Genomic DNA, 16,392 nt, shown 5'->3' on the forward strand with positions numbered 1-16,392 from the left:
TACCTCACAGGAGTGGCCCTGGATGGAATATATGGCTGCTGCAGTCAGGAAGGCAGGGAATCCAGAGGCTGCCATTGGCCTCTGGAGTTCAGTGATACAGACTGAGCTCAAGCCCTGTTGCCCTTCAGGGATTAGAATGCTACCAGGGCTACTGCAACCTGTGAGGCTGTTGACTGGACGCTGGCATGCTGCTCTAAGAAACCCTTACCTCTTGAGTACTGTGCTTGTCAGAGGCCCATGGCTTCTGCCTCCCTTCTTTTCCAATCATGAAAAAGTGCACTTATCCGGGATAAGGTGCAGGGAGTTCTAGGAAATGCAGTGTTTAGCTTTCCCACCTGTACAATAAGAAGGCTTACCAGAGGCAATGGCAGTGGTTACTAAATTTCAGTCAGCCGTAGTGTTCAGTCTTAAACTGTCAAGGAGAAGATTTCTCATTGTATGCTATAGGGCATAGGCCTCAGCGCTGGCTGAGCTTAACATTTTTTACGGAAACTTGGATGAAGCTGTACAGTGAAAGTCTGTTGGAATTGCAAATGACGTGAAGTGGAGCAAAATATAAATAACATTCTAAGACGCGATTAGGATCTTAAGAGATCTCCACACACTGGAGCAGTGGGCTTGATTTACAAGATAAACCCTGCTCCTGGGTCCATGTAGCTAACCTCAGAAGTGTATATCATAGTAGGAGCCCCTCAGAGATACTGGTTCTGCAGGCCAGAGTAGGGCCTGGGCATCTCAATTTAAAAAATAAATCAAAAAATCAAAACAGTAAAACTGTACAGGTACCTCTGAGGTGCAGCCAGGACTAATAACCACATTTTAGAGCAAGGAAATAAGCAGCTTCACTCTGCTCTCAATGCCTAGAACTTATCTGGAGTATATAGGAGGGGTGGAGACACAGTGGAGCATATTCAGTAGAGAGTGAGTGACCCAGATGGTAAAGTTAGTGGAGGCCATGTTGTATTAAGAATGGGTGGAGAAATTACCCATTTTCGTGTTTATCTTTTATATTATTTATATTAACCTTCATAACCTGTTTGTCAATGATGAAATGTTGGGTTAAGTTATTATAATTGAGTATGTATTTTATAAATGTTTTCTTTTCATATATTTATAATACATAGTGATTTTAAAAATATTTCACAGTTTTATTGTTTCATTTTGGACAACACATTTATGTAATTTCACTTAATTGCTAAGAGAAAGCCAGTTAGGTTCTGCTTTAGATTTTTAGGAGTGTATCCTAGAAATAGATCCTAGATTGATTTTAAAAGGGTTTAGGAGAGATACCAAGAAGGGGACACTGACCCCTGTGTATTCCTGCTCCCTCATTCATCTGATGTCCTTGAACAAAATTGTAAATGAGAGACCATTTGCTCAGAGCAACAGCCTCCCTGGCCCCTTCTTTGCTAAATAACATCTTCTCTCGCAGCTCTGGTTCAGTTCCATTCCTTCTCACTTTCTCCCGAAACCTGTTTTAGGAAAGCATCAGACATGTAGGTATAAAATGATTAATAATGTTTTATGTTCATGAGTCTTTTCCTCCAAAATTCCAGAGCTTTGAACCAAAGGAGTAAATCACTAAGGATGGAATTTGAGATGCCAAGAAACAATTAACCAGGGTAGGGGAGATCAGAGATCTTCCCATTCTTTCATGAAAAACTTTTGTATGCATCTTTAATTGGTAAGATTGATCTTGCCCGTGACATAGCAATAAGAGTGACAACAGTAAACTACCGCTCCCGCCTGCAGCTGGGTGCACATACCCGTAACGATATGGGCAGTTAGCCGCCCTTGATTTCTCTTCACAGAAATACAAAATGTCCAGCAAATGTGTGGCTACAGTGGTTTTGAGTTACCTGGCGGTACTGAATATGGTCTGCTCTTCTGTGTGCTCTTGGTCTGTGGAATGTTCAATGATGTGTGACCCAGCTTGGGTCTGTTAGTGTAGGTATTTTGGTCATAGGATACCTCTTTTACTAGCAAAAGCACAGACAAGCCTGTGAAATAGGAGTCTTCCTTACACAAATGAAAATCTCTTTCTTGTAAAGGCCTCTGAAGGAAGGTTTCCATAGACACACAGTGGCCATTACAATGCTCATTACTCAGACAGGAAATCATCCCTTTTATTTAACTAAAATCCTTGGGCTTCAATTTGTCTGTTTTCCTTTATTCTGCCCTCATTGGAGATGGAAAACAGCTGGTCACTATTTTCTGGGGAAGAACCCTTCTTGTATACTTGGATGCTTATTAAATGGTGTCCTCAGACTTTTTCTGGCTGAACAATTTCAGTCCCTTTAACCTTTGTGCAGGTATTATTTTCTAAGCTTTTAATCTTTTTTATGAATAGCCTCTGGATCTTCTCCATGTTGTCTGTATCCTCCTTTGTTTTAAAATAGTCCGATGAAGTTAAGAAAAAGCTGATGTCAGTAGCTTCTGTACTAACATCCTGGCTTTTATGTATATTCACTGTATTCCTGGCAGCAAATTAAAGAACAGATTTCCAAGATCATTAATCAGGTAGAACACCCACATCTTAAAATATTTTTAGAAGATCAAATTAGGTAATATTCATAAATTCCTTTGATGTGAAAATATCTTAGGCTAAAGTTGTGATTAATTGTTATTTCATTCCCTACACTTAAGTGTCTTTGTCATCATCATGTTAAGAAATTAAAAATTAAACAAATTACATTTTGTTAAAGTATTTTTGAAATTCCTTTATATATTTAAATTCCCATGAAGACATTTCACCTGCTTAGAAGACATGTGCAAATTAAGAAAGTTAAGACTGGCATATTTGCTAAAGGTATTATATTCACACAGTTTAGTTTCCTTGTACATGTTCTGGGGAATGTGTGAAGGAGAAGCAAAACAATTTTTTTTTTTTCTTTAAACTTTCAAATGCACAAAGGGATTGAGTGGTGATTATTTTAGTCTTTATTGCTAAAGAATTCTTAGTTCCACAGCAGGTAGTTGAAGGAATTGGGGCCAAAATTGAGGACAAGGTAATTTGGAACATTAAATTTATTAATAAAATAAAAATATTTTTATATAAGCTAGGGTCAGAATTCAGCTGCAACTGGAGAAATTGATGTCAGTTTAATGTGATTGTTCTTTCTGTGTTTAAAAAAACTATTTGCCATAGCAACCGCAATCACATAAGACAGAGCTTACCACCGTGAGATTTTTCCACCTCACTCTTCTGTTGAAGGGCCTACTGTTTCTTTTTTCCTCTTTTCAAAAATTAATTGTAGGTCAGAAACATCACCCTCTCTGTCCCATATTTCTGTGAGCATGCATCTCCTTGGAGGCCCCACTGCACGCCCTGGGCATGTGTTTGACGTTGTGTGGTTACACGTTCCTAGGCAATTACAGCTGCCCCCCTTCATAACTTTTAAAACAATCCTGACCTATTTTTGTCCTTAGAAATTTTAAAAAGTTGTTTTTAACATGTTCTTTATGTATAACCAAGATATATTCTAAGTGTTAATACATTTAAAGTTAAATGTTTTAAATTAAACAATGGAAAATATTTGGAACTGCAAGCACATAATTTGAATAAAAAATTATGTGTCAGCAGATCTTGTTATAAAGTTATCTGAAAAGAAAAATCTAATGGAATAAACTTCCGTCTTTTATTTAAGTTGATTTTTAGACTTTTGTTAACTCTCTGTGAGAATGTTTCTTTCTAATTTAGGAATGGGTTATTTTTCCAGATTTTTGAGTGTGGAGCCCAACAGGCATTTTACCATAGGTATTTAGGCCAGCCTGTAAAAGACACTTAATATGATGGTGTATCTAAAATGCAGTGAAAATTAAACTATGAATAATAGCAGATTTCAAGTTTCAAATTGGGGTATTCCTACAATAAAACTGAAGTTTGCTGCTCTTACCTCTTCCTACATGCTCCACTTGGGAACAGGAATGTATCAGTTGGGGACTGAATTTGGCTCTGTGTACCAGAAAACCCAAATAATAGTGGTTTTAACAAAGTAGGATTAATTTCTTTTCTCATTTAACAAGAGATCGAGAAGCAGAGCATCCTGCATTGGTAGACTGATTTCATGCGGTCCTCAGTGATCCTTTCTGTGACACTATCTTTAAGGTATCAAAGATACCTTCTCTTGTCCTCCTGCTTACGGAGTAACTGCTAGCTCTTTGGCCATCAAGTCTGCATTCCAGGCAGGAAGAAAGAGCAAGAAGAAACTAGGGGTATTACCTACACCAAGAAAATTGAACTTTCCTAGAAGCCCTCATCTTTTGCGTCGTTGGCCAGAATTGTGTTACATGACCATTCCTCTCCACAAGAGAGACACCTTGGCACCTCAAGGAAGGGAGGATCTATTGATATTAGGGTAGGCAAAATTTTCACTCTAAGACACTGGAACACTATTGCTAGCACATGTGACTTGGGATAGGAGCTCCTGACTAAGGTTGGGTTAGGACCAGCACAGGATTGTTGGGATATAAACCTAGATTCCCAGAAAGAAATTCCTTAGTCATTTTCTTTTTTCTTTTAGTCAGCTCCAGGGATTGGTCTGTTTCTTCCCTTTCTATTGCCACTACTTATTTCTGCTTTTACTCTTCTGAGTCATGGCAGACAAGAATACTGCTTGGCTTTATCCTTCTTCCTTACTCTCTACATCTCTAAAGGAAGTACCTCCCCAGCCCAAATTACTTTTTGTTGTGAAGGTTGTTATAAAAGATTAAAAGTTTTCCTCTACTTTATTCTCTGTATTGGAAAAGCAACTGTTTAAAAATTATTCTTTTATTTCAATCTTCCATCTTTTTTTTTTTTTTTTTTTTTTGAGAGAGAGAGAGAGAGAGAGTGAGCGAGCGCACGCTCCCTGCTTGGAGCCCTATGCCAAGCTCAGTCTCACAACTGTGAGATCATGACCTGAGATCAAGAGGTGGACTCTTTAACCAACTGAGCCACCCAGGCACCCCAGAAAAGCAACTTTTAAGATTTTATTTTTCTCCTCTCCTTTCCTGTGCACGTTGCTGCTGTTAAAATGTAGGCCATATTAGAATAACTGCTCTATAAATATTAGTTTCCAATAAGAAAATACTAATCTTGTATTTACTGAGATACAAAGGTCTGTATTAAGAGTCACTAGTATATCACAAGACTCTGACAGTTTCAGTACAACACCAGGACATTGGTGAAGATTTTAGGATGAAGAATTTCATGTCCCCTAATTGAGAAGCAGACAAGGAAGACTAACTAGAGTCTCTGTGGTGAAGCCAGTATTGACTAGAGGGACAACTGCTAAGAGCAATGTGAGCCTGGCCTGGTGTGGGAAGCAGGAGGGGCATTGGTCAGGGAGTGCTGTTGGCTTCAGTGGATTAATGATGTCATAATATGTTTTTGTTTTGTTTTATTTTTCCAAAGCACCTAATATACAAAATTCATTTTTAAAAGAGTGCTGTTTAGAAATTTGCTGCAGTGAAAATCTGTTTGTCAAATGCAGTTAGTAATTGTGATCTCCATGGTGTCTTACTTTTCCAGGAATGAGTTGCCACCGAAGCCACTGTTACTCTTTTGATTCTGATTTTACTATATAAATATTGATAACCCTTTCTTGTACCAAGTGCCAGATTTTTGAGATCTTTGTGTAACCCATCTTAAGACTAGCTGGTTAAAATAAGAACTTACAACACAAATAACTAATCCTATTACAAAATTACTCTTAAACAAGAAAAGAATATCAAGCAGAGAAAGTTTTCATTTGAGGGATTATCTTCCTCCCCTCCATCATTTGACTTACTCATTTTATAGAAAATTCATTGAGCAACACTTGTAATATTTTATTATTTATTCTCATAAAAAAGGAAGAGGTAGAGAAAAATTGAGGTTAAATTCCTAGATTTATTTTGTAATAAAAGGTTTCCATAGGAGCCAAATTTTAATTCTGGAGATAAAGATGTCTTGTAATAATGAGGCCCAGAACAACTAGGTATTTATCCAAGGGATACAGGTATGCTGTTTCAGAGGGGCACATGCACCCCAATGTTTATAGCAGCACTATCGACAATAGCCAAATTATGGGAAGAGTCCAAATGTCCATAGATGGATGAATGAATAAAAAAGATGTGGTGTATATATATACAATGGAGTATATACAATGGAGTATAAAGATGTGGTGTATATATATACAATGGAGTATACAATATACTCAGCAGTCAAAAAGAATGAAGTTTTGCCATTTGCAACTACGTGATGGAACTAGAGGGTATTATGCTAAGCGAAATTAGAGAAAGACAAATATCATATGACTTCACTCATATGAGGACTTTAAGAGACAAAACAGATGAATGTAAGGGAAGGGAAGCAAAAATAATATAAAAACATGGAGGGGAAAAAAACATAAGAGACTCTTAAATATGGAGAACAAACAGAGGGTTACTGGAGGGGTTGTGGGAGGGGAGATGGGCTAAATGGATAAGGGACATTAAGGAATCTACTCCTGAAATCATTGTTCCACTGTATGCTAACTAACCTTGGGTGTAAATTAATAATAATAATAATAATAATAATAATAATAATAGTAATAATAATAAAAGAAAAAGGAAAAAAAATAATGAGGCCCAGAGGTGAATCAGGAGTTCTTAAAATCTGTTGAAAATGTTATTGGAATGTATGTCCCATCCAAATGTCAGTAATTTAACCTCATCAGATTAAACAATTTCTTTTTTTAACAATAGGAGATTTTAGGGAAGAAAATTGATAATAAATTGATAATTTAGGGAAGAAAATTGGTAATAAAATCTTTATATTACGTTTATTGATTACTGAGATATTGTACCTTTCCTCCTATATTTTGTTCATTTTTAACATACCAGTAAAGTCTGTTCTGACAGGGAATCTAAAGACAGCTTTGGCTGTTATCTTGATACATTGTCCCTGAGGAGTTCTTTTTTCATGGATTTTGTATGTGGGGTATGAGAGTGTTGTAAGTTCTGAAGGTTGACTATGAATATTGATATTTTATACCATCCTAATTTTGATGGAATGTCTAGTATCTTTTCAGGGGGTACCATTTGGGTCCCAGATGTCTTCTCACCCTTATTTTCAAGCCTTCTAAAGCCTGAGCAGTTCTAATTAGATGATGAGTCTTTAGATAAACAGTTTTTTCCCCTATTTTTCCACTAATACATGCATATTCTGAATATCAGATTCCTTCTGACTTCACTGGGACAGATCATTCTAAAAACTGTAGTAGTCACAATAATTTCTCAAATTTATTATTGCCAATTCACAGTTGCTAGTACTGAAATACTAGCAGCCTCTTACTAATTCAAAAGTAATGATGTTGAAATGCCACATACCATCTCATTAGCTCTTCCTCATGCCATTGATGTTGAACATCTGGGTGGATAATCAAAAACACTCATTGATGATCATAGTTCTCTTATTTGTGAAATTATTTGGGTTCCTGCATTAGGGAACTTATAGTTTAATGAAAAGATAAACTCAGAAACACATATAAAAGACATAATTCATAGACTGAAAATAAAAAATAAACATTACTTTTATTAATAATTATTCATGTTTGCTTACATTGTATCATAATGGCTCACTTGATCAGGGATTAGGTACAACCATTAAAGCACCCATAAGAAAATGAAAAAGGCCTCTATGTAGCTATTAAAAAATAAAATTACTTGTAAATAAAGATCTGCAGATGTATAGAGAAAAACTTGGTTAGCTTAAAAAGACTTAAAAACATATAGTCGGGAGGGTCTCGAAATATTTGTACATCCATGTTCATTGCAACATTATTGAAAATAGTCAAAAGTGTTTATTGACAGATGAATTGGTAAACAAAATGTGAGTTATACATACAATGGAATATTATTTAGCTTAAAAAGGAAGGGAATTCTGACACATGCTAATACATGGATGAACCTTAAGGACATTAAACTTTAGAAGTTAGCTTTAGTTTTAGAACTGGTAAGTTTGAGGTAACTCTGACTCACCTCAGATGGAGTAGTCCAAAAGTAAGCAGTAGGAAAGTCAAGATATAGAACTTAGAAGTGAGCTTTAGAAATAAAAAATTGGTTTTCTGACTTAAATATGGCAAAGTTTTAGAAATAGAACTCAGAAGCAAGATCTAGGCTGGTGAAGTGACAGTTAGGAGTCACATATAAATACGAGAGGCAAAACCATGGGAGTCCAGGATGAGGTGGAATCAGCTAGAAAGACTGTAAGGAAACAAAGACATAAGAGAAATCTGGGTAAGTCCTTATAACTTCTTTAGCTTGTGGTGTGCAATGACAATAACAATGGAGGCTTAGATGTTTAAAAATAAGTGTGTTTTAGGGGCACCTGGGTGGCTTGGTCGGTTATGCGTCCAACTTCAGCCCAGGTCATGATCTCACGGTCCATGAGTTCGAGCCCCGCATCGGGCTCTGTGCTGACAGCTCAGAGCCTGGAGCCTGTTTCAGATTCTGTGTCTCCCTCTCTCTCTGCCCCTCCCCTGTTCATGCTCTGTCTCTCTCTGTCTCAAAAATAAATAAATGTTAAAAAAAAATTTTAAAAAAAAAAATAAGTGTGTTTTAAAATTTTACTTCATTTGACAGACTTCAATATACTTGAAACGATTTTTAGTAAAACTATAATAAAGATTCTTGCCAAAATTCTCAAATGTTTTCTACAATCTAAGAATATTGTGGGTCTTTGCCTAATCATTAGTCAAATTTTTATGTGGCCTGGATATTTTTGTTTTTTCATTGTTTCATTTTACTTTGTTCTTCATTAAATTGACGATGTTGGCCTTGAATCTGACCAGTGCAAATTTATTATTTGCTCAATAAAAAAATCATACTTCAATAAAAACCACACTTCTTTAAATGTAAGAACTTATGCCGTTTCTGTGTTCTTTGTTTACCTAAGGAAACGCAACTTCACCACAAGTACAAAGACCGTCTTTTATGGACTACTTTGATAAACAGGACTTCAAGAATAAAAGTCATGAAAACTGTAATCAGAACATGCATGAACCCTTTCCTATGTCCAAAAATGTTTTTCCTGACAACTGGAAAGTTCCTCAGGATGGAGACTTTGACTTTGTAAGTACATTTTAATTCTTCCATTTATGTTTTATCCTTCTTCATTTTATCATCACATTGAGAAGCACAGTGTGTGTGTGTGTGTGTGTGTGTGTGTGTGTGTGTGTATAAAATTTAGACAATGAGTGTATTAATATTCAGTGTATAGCTATATATGTAGATAAGATAGTGGTAAAATTATAGTTTGCTTGTAGACAAGTATTTGCAGAGAAATGTAAATAATTGCTTATAGCTAAATAAATCAGAGACCAAATTTAGAGAAATGTTTAGGAGTCTTTAAAACTAAAATAACAACTATGTCAAAAAATGTTTTTAGGGATGCCTGGGTGCCTCAGTTGGTTAAGCGTCTGACTCTTGATTTCAGCTCAGGTCATGGTCTCACAGTTCATGGGATCGAGCCCTGTGTCAGACTCCGTGCTGACAGCACGGGATCTGCTTATGATTCTCTCTCTCTCTCTCTCTCTCTCTCTCTCTCTCTCTCTCTCCCCCCCCCCTCTCTCCCTCCCTCCCCCCACCCCGTCCTAACCCCTGCTTGTGTGTGCTCTCTCTCTCAAAATAAATAAACTTAAAAACATTTTTTAATAGTGCAAATACCAGATATTTCTGTCAGTAAATTTACTTTCCAAAGTAAATGGTACAAAGGTATTTATGACATAGACTTTGAGAAATTTGCCTCAACTTTGATAGTTAATTGAATTAGTTTCTACTTGGTAAGTGTTAATTCCACTTGGTTTGTCAGAAATAATAGTCCTGTTGTATATCTAGTTAGCATATAAATTTCAGTATAAAACTGTGCCTCATTGCTTCTTTGTTATATTTTCTCTTTATGTCTTCTGCCCTGCTCCTTGTTATTCATTTCTTTTAAAGACTGCGTATAATATAGGTGAACAATTCTAAAGCAACTATTTCCACATCTTGAAGTAAATTCTCAAAATGAGTTCTTTAATGGAGTAGAAATTTTTATGGAGTAAATTTTTGCTTTAGCATGTTTTAAATAATATGTTAGTTTTGCATATTGTTCTGTAAGATTTTTTTCCACATAAAATAACTATAATCCTATAGTTATAGTTACAGCTATAAATATAAATAAATGCATTTCTTTATAAGTAAATAGAATTTTAGGTATATGTATATCTTTAATGTTTTTAAATAATAGCCATTTTGCTTAGTCAACATGCCTCTAAATGCTTTGGGATTATAAGTATTTTTAATGTTTAGTACTTTTCTCCTAAATATTGTGATTGTGTTTTGAAATAATCAGATACTAAAGTTTCAAAATCTATTCCCAATATAGTTAGTACAGATAGCTAGCAAATTTCAGCAAGGGCGCAAGTTTGCCTGAAAACATTAATTGTAATATCTACTTATTTTTGTCTTTTCAATTTTGAAGTTAGATATTCAAAAATAAAATCTGTATTTCTGTAGTAGTTCTGGGAAGATTTCATTTTAAGCTGTCTACTTTTTAAAAAATCATAAATTATTTAGAATGCTGACATTCAAGCTTTAAATCATTCATGAACATGATGAATTATGTAGAGTATTTAGCATCAAAGAACTTTGTCTTGTCTCAGTTGGAATAAATCTTAATAGCCTCTGAGAAACAGTTTGAAATGAGCTACAAAGTAATGAATAAATTATCATGGTTAAGAAATAGCAAATAAAATGATTTAATTCTATTTCTGTTTCAGTTAGTCTTTGCTACCCCCCCCCCTCAACTTAATGGCTTAAAATAACAACTATTTTATTTGTTCACAATTTTGTGGGTAAGCATTTTGACTAGGTTCGGTGGAGTGGTTCTTCTCCTGGTCTTACCTGGAGTCTGTCAAGTGGCTGTAATCATCTGGCAGCTTGACGGGATCTGAATGATCTCTCTAAAATTACCTCACTCTTAAAAAAAAAAAAGGTTAATTATTGAGAGAGGGCGAGAGAGAGAGAGAGAGAGGGCAAGCAGGGGAGTGGCAGAAAGAAAAGGGGACAGAGGATCCAAAGCAGGCTCTGTGCTGACAACAGAGAGCCTGATGCCGGGCTCAAACTCATGAACTGTGAGATCATGACCTGAGCTGAGTTGGACACTTAACTGACTAAGCCACCCAGCCACCCCTAAAATTACCTCACTCGTGTGTGTGGCAGTGATGCCCACAGTAGCCTAGGTCATATGATGCTATCAGGCAAGCCTGGCATTTTTATGTGGTTGTAGCAGCCTACCAAGAGGGTGACAGAGAAGTTGTAAGGCCTCTTCAGACCTACGCCTAGAATCTGCACAGTGTCCATTTATAATAGCATCGAAAAGAATGAATACTTAGGAATAATCTTAACAAAGGAGGTGAAAGACTTATGCACTGAAAACTATAAAGCGTTGCTGAAAGAAATTAAAGATACCAATATAAAGAAAGATATTTCTTGTTCATGGGTTATAAGATTTAATATTGTTAAGATGTCAGTATGGGCCAAAGCAATCTATAGATTCAATGTGATCTCTTTCAAAATCCCAATGACATTTTTGTTGCAGAAATACAAAAATCCATCCTAAAATTCATATGGAATTTGAAAGGACTCAAATAGTCAAAACAGTCTTGAAAAAGAGAAATGAAGTTGGAGATCTCATCTTAACCGATTTCAGAACTCGTACAAAGCTTTAGTAATCAAAACAAGACAGACATATAGACCAGTTGAGTAGAATAAAGACACCAGAAATAAACCGTCCCATATATAATCAGGTGATTTTTGGCAGGGATACTGAGACCATTCAATGGGGGAAAGAACAGTCTTGTCAACAAATGATACTGGGGAAATTGGACAGCCATGTGCAAAAGAATGAGGTTGGGCCCTTACCCTACGCTATGTACAAAAATTAACTCAAAATGAATGAAAGATCTAAACATAAGAACTAAAACTATAAAACTCTTAGAAGAAAACATAAGAGAATCTTCCTAACATTGGATTTGGCAATGATTTCTTGGATATGACACCAAAAACACAGGGAACAACAAAAAATAGATAAATTAGGGTACATTAAAATCAATTTTTTTGTGCATCTAAGGACACTGTCAATAGAGTGAAAAGGCACCCCATGGAATGGGAGAAAACATTTGCAAATCACATATCTGATAAGGGGTTAACATCTAGGATATATAAAGAACTACAACTCAACAGCAAAAAAAACCAAACAACCCAGTTAAAAAATGAGTGAGGGACTCATATAAATATTTTTCCAAAGAAGATATACAAGTGACATTTTTCATGATAGGCAAAAGGTGGAAGCGAGCCAAGTGTCCATTGATAGATGAATAGATAAACAAAATGTGGTATATACATACAAGAGAATATTTTTCAGCCTACAAAGGAAGGAAATTCTGACACATGCTGTAACCTCGCTATAACATGAATAAACTTTGAAGATATCATGCTAAGTGAAATAGTCAATCACGGAAGAACAAATACTGTGTGATTTCACTTATATGAGGCACCCAGAGTAGTCAGATTTACAGAGGGAGAAAGTTGAATGGTGGCTGCCAGGGGCTGTGGGGAGAGGTGAAAGGAGAGAGTTCTTGTTTAATGGGCACAGAGTTTCAGTTTTGCAAGATGAAAAAAGTTCTGGGGTTGGATGATGGTGATGTTTGCATAACGGTGTGAATGTATCTCATACACTGAACTGTACACTTAAATATCATCAAAAGGCTAAATTTGACGTTCTGTATTTTTTACCACAATAAAAATAAATAAGAGGGGGGAGAATTCTCACAGTGTCATTTCTACCATATTCTGTTAAGTTAAAATATGTCACAAGGCCAGTCCAGATTCAAGGGATTTAGAAATCGATTTTACCTCATGATGGGGAAAAGAGCAGAGTCCCATTGCAGAGAGCTCTGCAGAATGAAAGGATTTGTTGTGATCATCTTTGCAGATGTTCCACTAGAAATTGTCATAATTAAAATTCAACTAAAATTAGAATCTTGAATTTAGGAAATTGGAGGTCATTTGTGATTTTGGTAAGGGTCGTTTCAGTACCCTGCGTTTTACATTTTCACACACAACTTTTGACATGTAGCTTTCCACTGTCCCTTTTAGGCTCCTTGTAGTTTTGTAAATTAAAGCATTGAATTTCCAGTGGCCAGCTCCTCTAAACCTCTGGTAAAATTGTCAGCCTATCATATATTTTGGAGTCCTTCTATCTGGAAATTACAAAATTTGTTATAAACCATTAAACTAATTTAACAAATGCTCTACTCTCTGCTTGGATTGTGCTCAGCTCTATAGAGAAATAAGTTTATAAAATTAAGACAAGATATAAATTAATTAAATTCTAAGCTAGAGCAATAATACAAACGTCATGTGGTTTTGCATAAGCAGGGACTGAGCAAAGGCTGGAGTAGTTTGTGAAATTATACTGTGGAGGGGGACTTTATCTTAGCATTGAAAGATGAATAACAGAAGGAGGGAAGGCAGGCACACCACAGGATGATGTGTGTAGTAAAAAGCTTAGAGGTAGGAAACCACGAGGTGTATTGGATTAAAATGAAGTAGAGACTTTCAAGTTCATTTGGAACAATATGATAGTGGAAAGGCAGGTCTGGCTCAGATGGTCGAAGACTTGAATGAGAGATTGCAAAGTCTGAATTCTTATTTCCTGGATAGTAGAAAACCATTGAAGGTTTTTAAGTTGGAGAATGACATGATGAAAGTGTTTTAGAATATTAATTTTTTTTTTTTTTTTTTTTTGAGAGAGAGAGAGCGCGAGCACAGGCAGGGGACAGAATCCCAAGCAGGCTCCACACTGTCAGTGCAAAGCCCGATGCAGGGCTAGAGCTCACAAACTGTGAGATCATGACCTGAGCTGAAATCAAGAATCTTAACCGACTGAGCCACCCAGGCGCCCCTAGAATATTAATCTCGATGGTAGTATGCAGTGTTGATTGAAAGGAAAAGACTAGAGGTAAGGGATATCAGTTATGTGAAACGGGCTTGAAATAATATAGTAATAAAGTAGAAAAGAAGCAACAAAAACAGAAGTAAGTATAGAAGACATTAGAAAAGATTAAAAACACTGAAATAGCTGATTTACTAGATTAAAGAATACAATTTTGGGGGTGGAGCGTCCGACTCTTGGTTTCAGCTCAGGTCATGATCTCACAGTTTGTGGGATTGAGCCCCACATTGGGCTCTATACTGACAGCGTGGAGCCTGCTTGGGATTCTCTCTCTCCCTCTCTCTCTGCCCCTCTCCCTCCCTCCCTCTCTCTCTTTCTCTCTCCCTCCCTCTCTCCCTCCCTCCCTCCCTCCCTTCCTCTCTCCCTCCCTCTCTCTCCCTCCCCCTCCCTTTCTCTCTCTCTCTCTCTCTCTCTCTCACTCTCTCTCTAAATAAATAAATAAACTTAAAGGAATATAATTTTGGTTAAGGTGACGAACCTTAGGTAGTAGAAAGTGAAAGTAATTAAAAAAAAAAAAAAGGAAGGGAAAATGTCCTCACAGTTAAGAAAGAGGCCTTAAGAGGTCATGACTGGATCCAGTTTTTTCAGAATAATTTCTTTTTTGATGTATACAAGGCATGTAGCCTTAAAAAGGTATTGGGGCGGGGGGCGGTGGTACAGAGTTACCAGAGTTCTTTCTACCCCAACATTTACACACCTGTCAGCTGGAACTACTGCTCAGCCCTCTCATCACTTTGAGGAAAGTAGAAAATGTTGTAATAGCCACTGAGGGGAATGTAAATGAGAATAAAGAGGAGATGGATAAAGGAAGGATTAGCAGGGGATGAATAAAGAATTGCCAAGAGTCTGGTGAGTATGGTAAAAAAAAAAAAAAAAAAAAAAAAAAGAAGAGTGCGAGAGGGGCTAAAGGAGTAGGAAAAGAGGCAGTATGGGTGCGACAGAGTGGAAGGGGTTTGATGGGATACTTTGCTTACAAAGTAAGGAAATGGACTAAAAGCAAAGACAAATTTCCACATAAAACACCAGCTGGTAATGATAAGGGAAATCTGGTCTTATTCATCCCATCATACATTAGATACATAGAATGTTAAAAAAAAAAAGTGACTCATCAAAATATAAAGTATGCTAAGGTTTATGTGTTTATCTTCTCTCTTTATGACGTGTCTTAAGGCTACCTTCCAAAAGAACTGGATTTTTACGTGATTCCTACGTCTATTATGTAGAAGTTCCTTAAAACAACCCAAAGTTGTTTTGCCCATATTTCCAACGCATAGAAGGCTTATCCTTTTGCATTGAGGAAAACAGGTTTCAAGAAAAGTGAAAGACTTGTCTTTTGTAGTATTCAGAGCAGATTCCTAAAGGACAAAACATTCAGAGAGGCACTTGCTAGACAGATGTGCAGAGTAGGAAGCGTTCTTTACCCAAAAGCCTGTATGCAACATAATTTGTGTATTTTCTTTTAGCATTTGTCTTTTGGATTTTCTGTGAACTGTTGTTTTATGCTAATGTTCCTGGTTGTAATGAGATGAGAGGAGTATTAATTTATGATTTCACCAATTTGGGGGTAAAATAAAGATAGCATAAAATATATTTGGGCTAATTGAAACGGTTATTTTAACTCCACAAAACATGTTCTGTTTAGGGTGTGCCTATGAAGATTCCTAAAAACAAATATAAAAGGCAAATCTGTTTATTATAGCACTAGACTAATGTTTCAGTTTTTGTTAGAATTATTTCCAAACAGCCCTAGCGTCCAGATTGTTTAGCGTTAAATAGAGAGCTTGTAGATCATGTTTTGCAGAAATTACAGTATTATACTTAAATAGATATATTTTGGATAACGTAAAGATTTTGGAACAAGAACAAAAACTTTAAAAGCCATCTGTTAACCTACTATATTGGTTCCAATCTTTAAAAAATAAAAAAAAAAATTGGATTGACAATAATTACTAATATGAGAGGGATTAGGTAAATCAGCCATGTTTTTGTCTTTGACTCAAACTGAAATGTAAGTTAACCTTTCTTGATTGCTATGATTTTAAAATATTTATTCAATTTGCATTGCCTTTTGAGCTAATGGGCACAAGACTCCTCCAGAGCAGCACTGGAGAAACAAGTTTCAATAATGGTAGCAGAGGAAATATAAAGTCCTCCCCTCCAAGTGCAAATTTGCCTCAGACTTTCCTAAGTGGTTTTCCCGTCTACTTCTGATTCCTGGATTGGCAAGTCTGTATGGTTCTAGGGAAACAAACAGATGAGCAAACTGACACCTCACTGCCACAAAACACAGCAAGCAGCAAGCCCAGAGAAAGTGCTCCTGGAGCCACCGTGCGCATCTTAGGAATCATCCCTCGTTCTGGAGAAATATTTCTTTCTCAGGATCTTTTCGC

The 16,392-nt window shown here is 36.3% G+C and overlaps 1 protein-coding gene across 3 annotated transcripts in view; it reads left to right on the forward strand.

Annotated features, from left to right (window-relative positions):
• Positions 1–16,392, forward strand: part of STK3 (serine/threonine kinase 3) — a 285,816-nt gene that overhangs the window by 204,249 nt on the left and 65,175 nt on the right. For all 3 annotated transcript variants that reach the window (XM_045454103.1, XM_045454104.1, XM_045454105.1), the window contains one exon: positions 8,900–9,075. In XM_045454103.1, the coding sequence (XP_045310059.1) occupies positions 8,900–9,075 (176 nt within the window). The remainder of the gene's footprint in view (positions 1–8,899; positions 9,076–16,392) is intronic.

This window comes from Leopardus geoffroyi, chromosome C3 (genome assembly GCF_018350155.1).
Source record: "Leopardus geoffroyi isolate Oge1 chromosome C3, O.geoffroyi_Oge1_pat1.0, whole genome shotgun sequence".
Lineage (NCBI taxonomy): Eukaryota > Metazoa > Chordata > Mammalia > Carnivora > Felidae > Leopardus > Leopardus geoffroyi.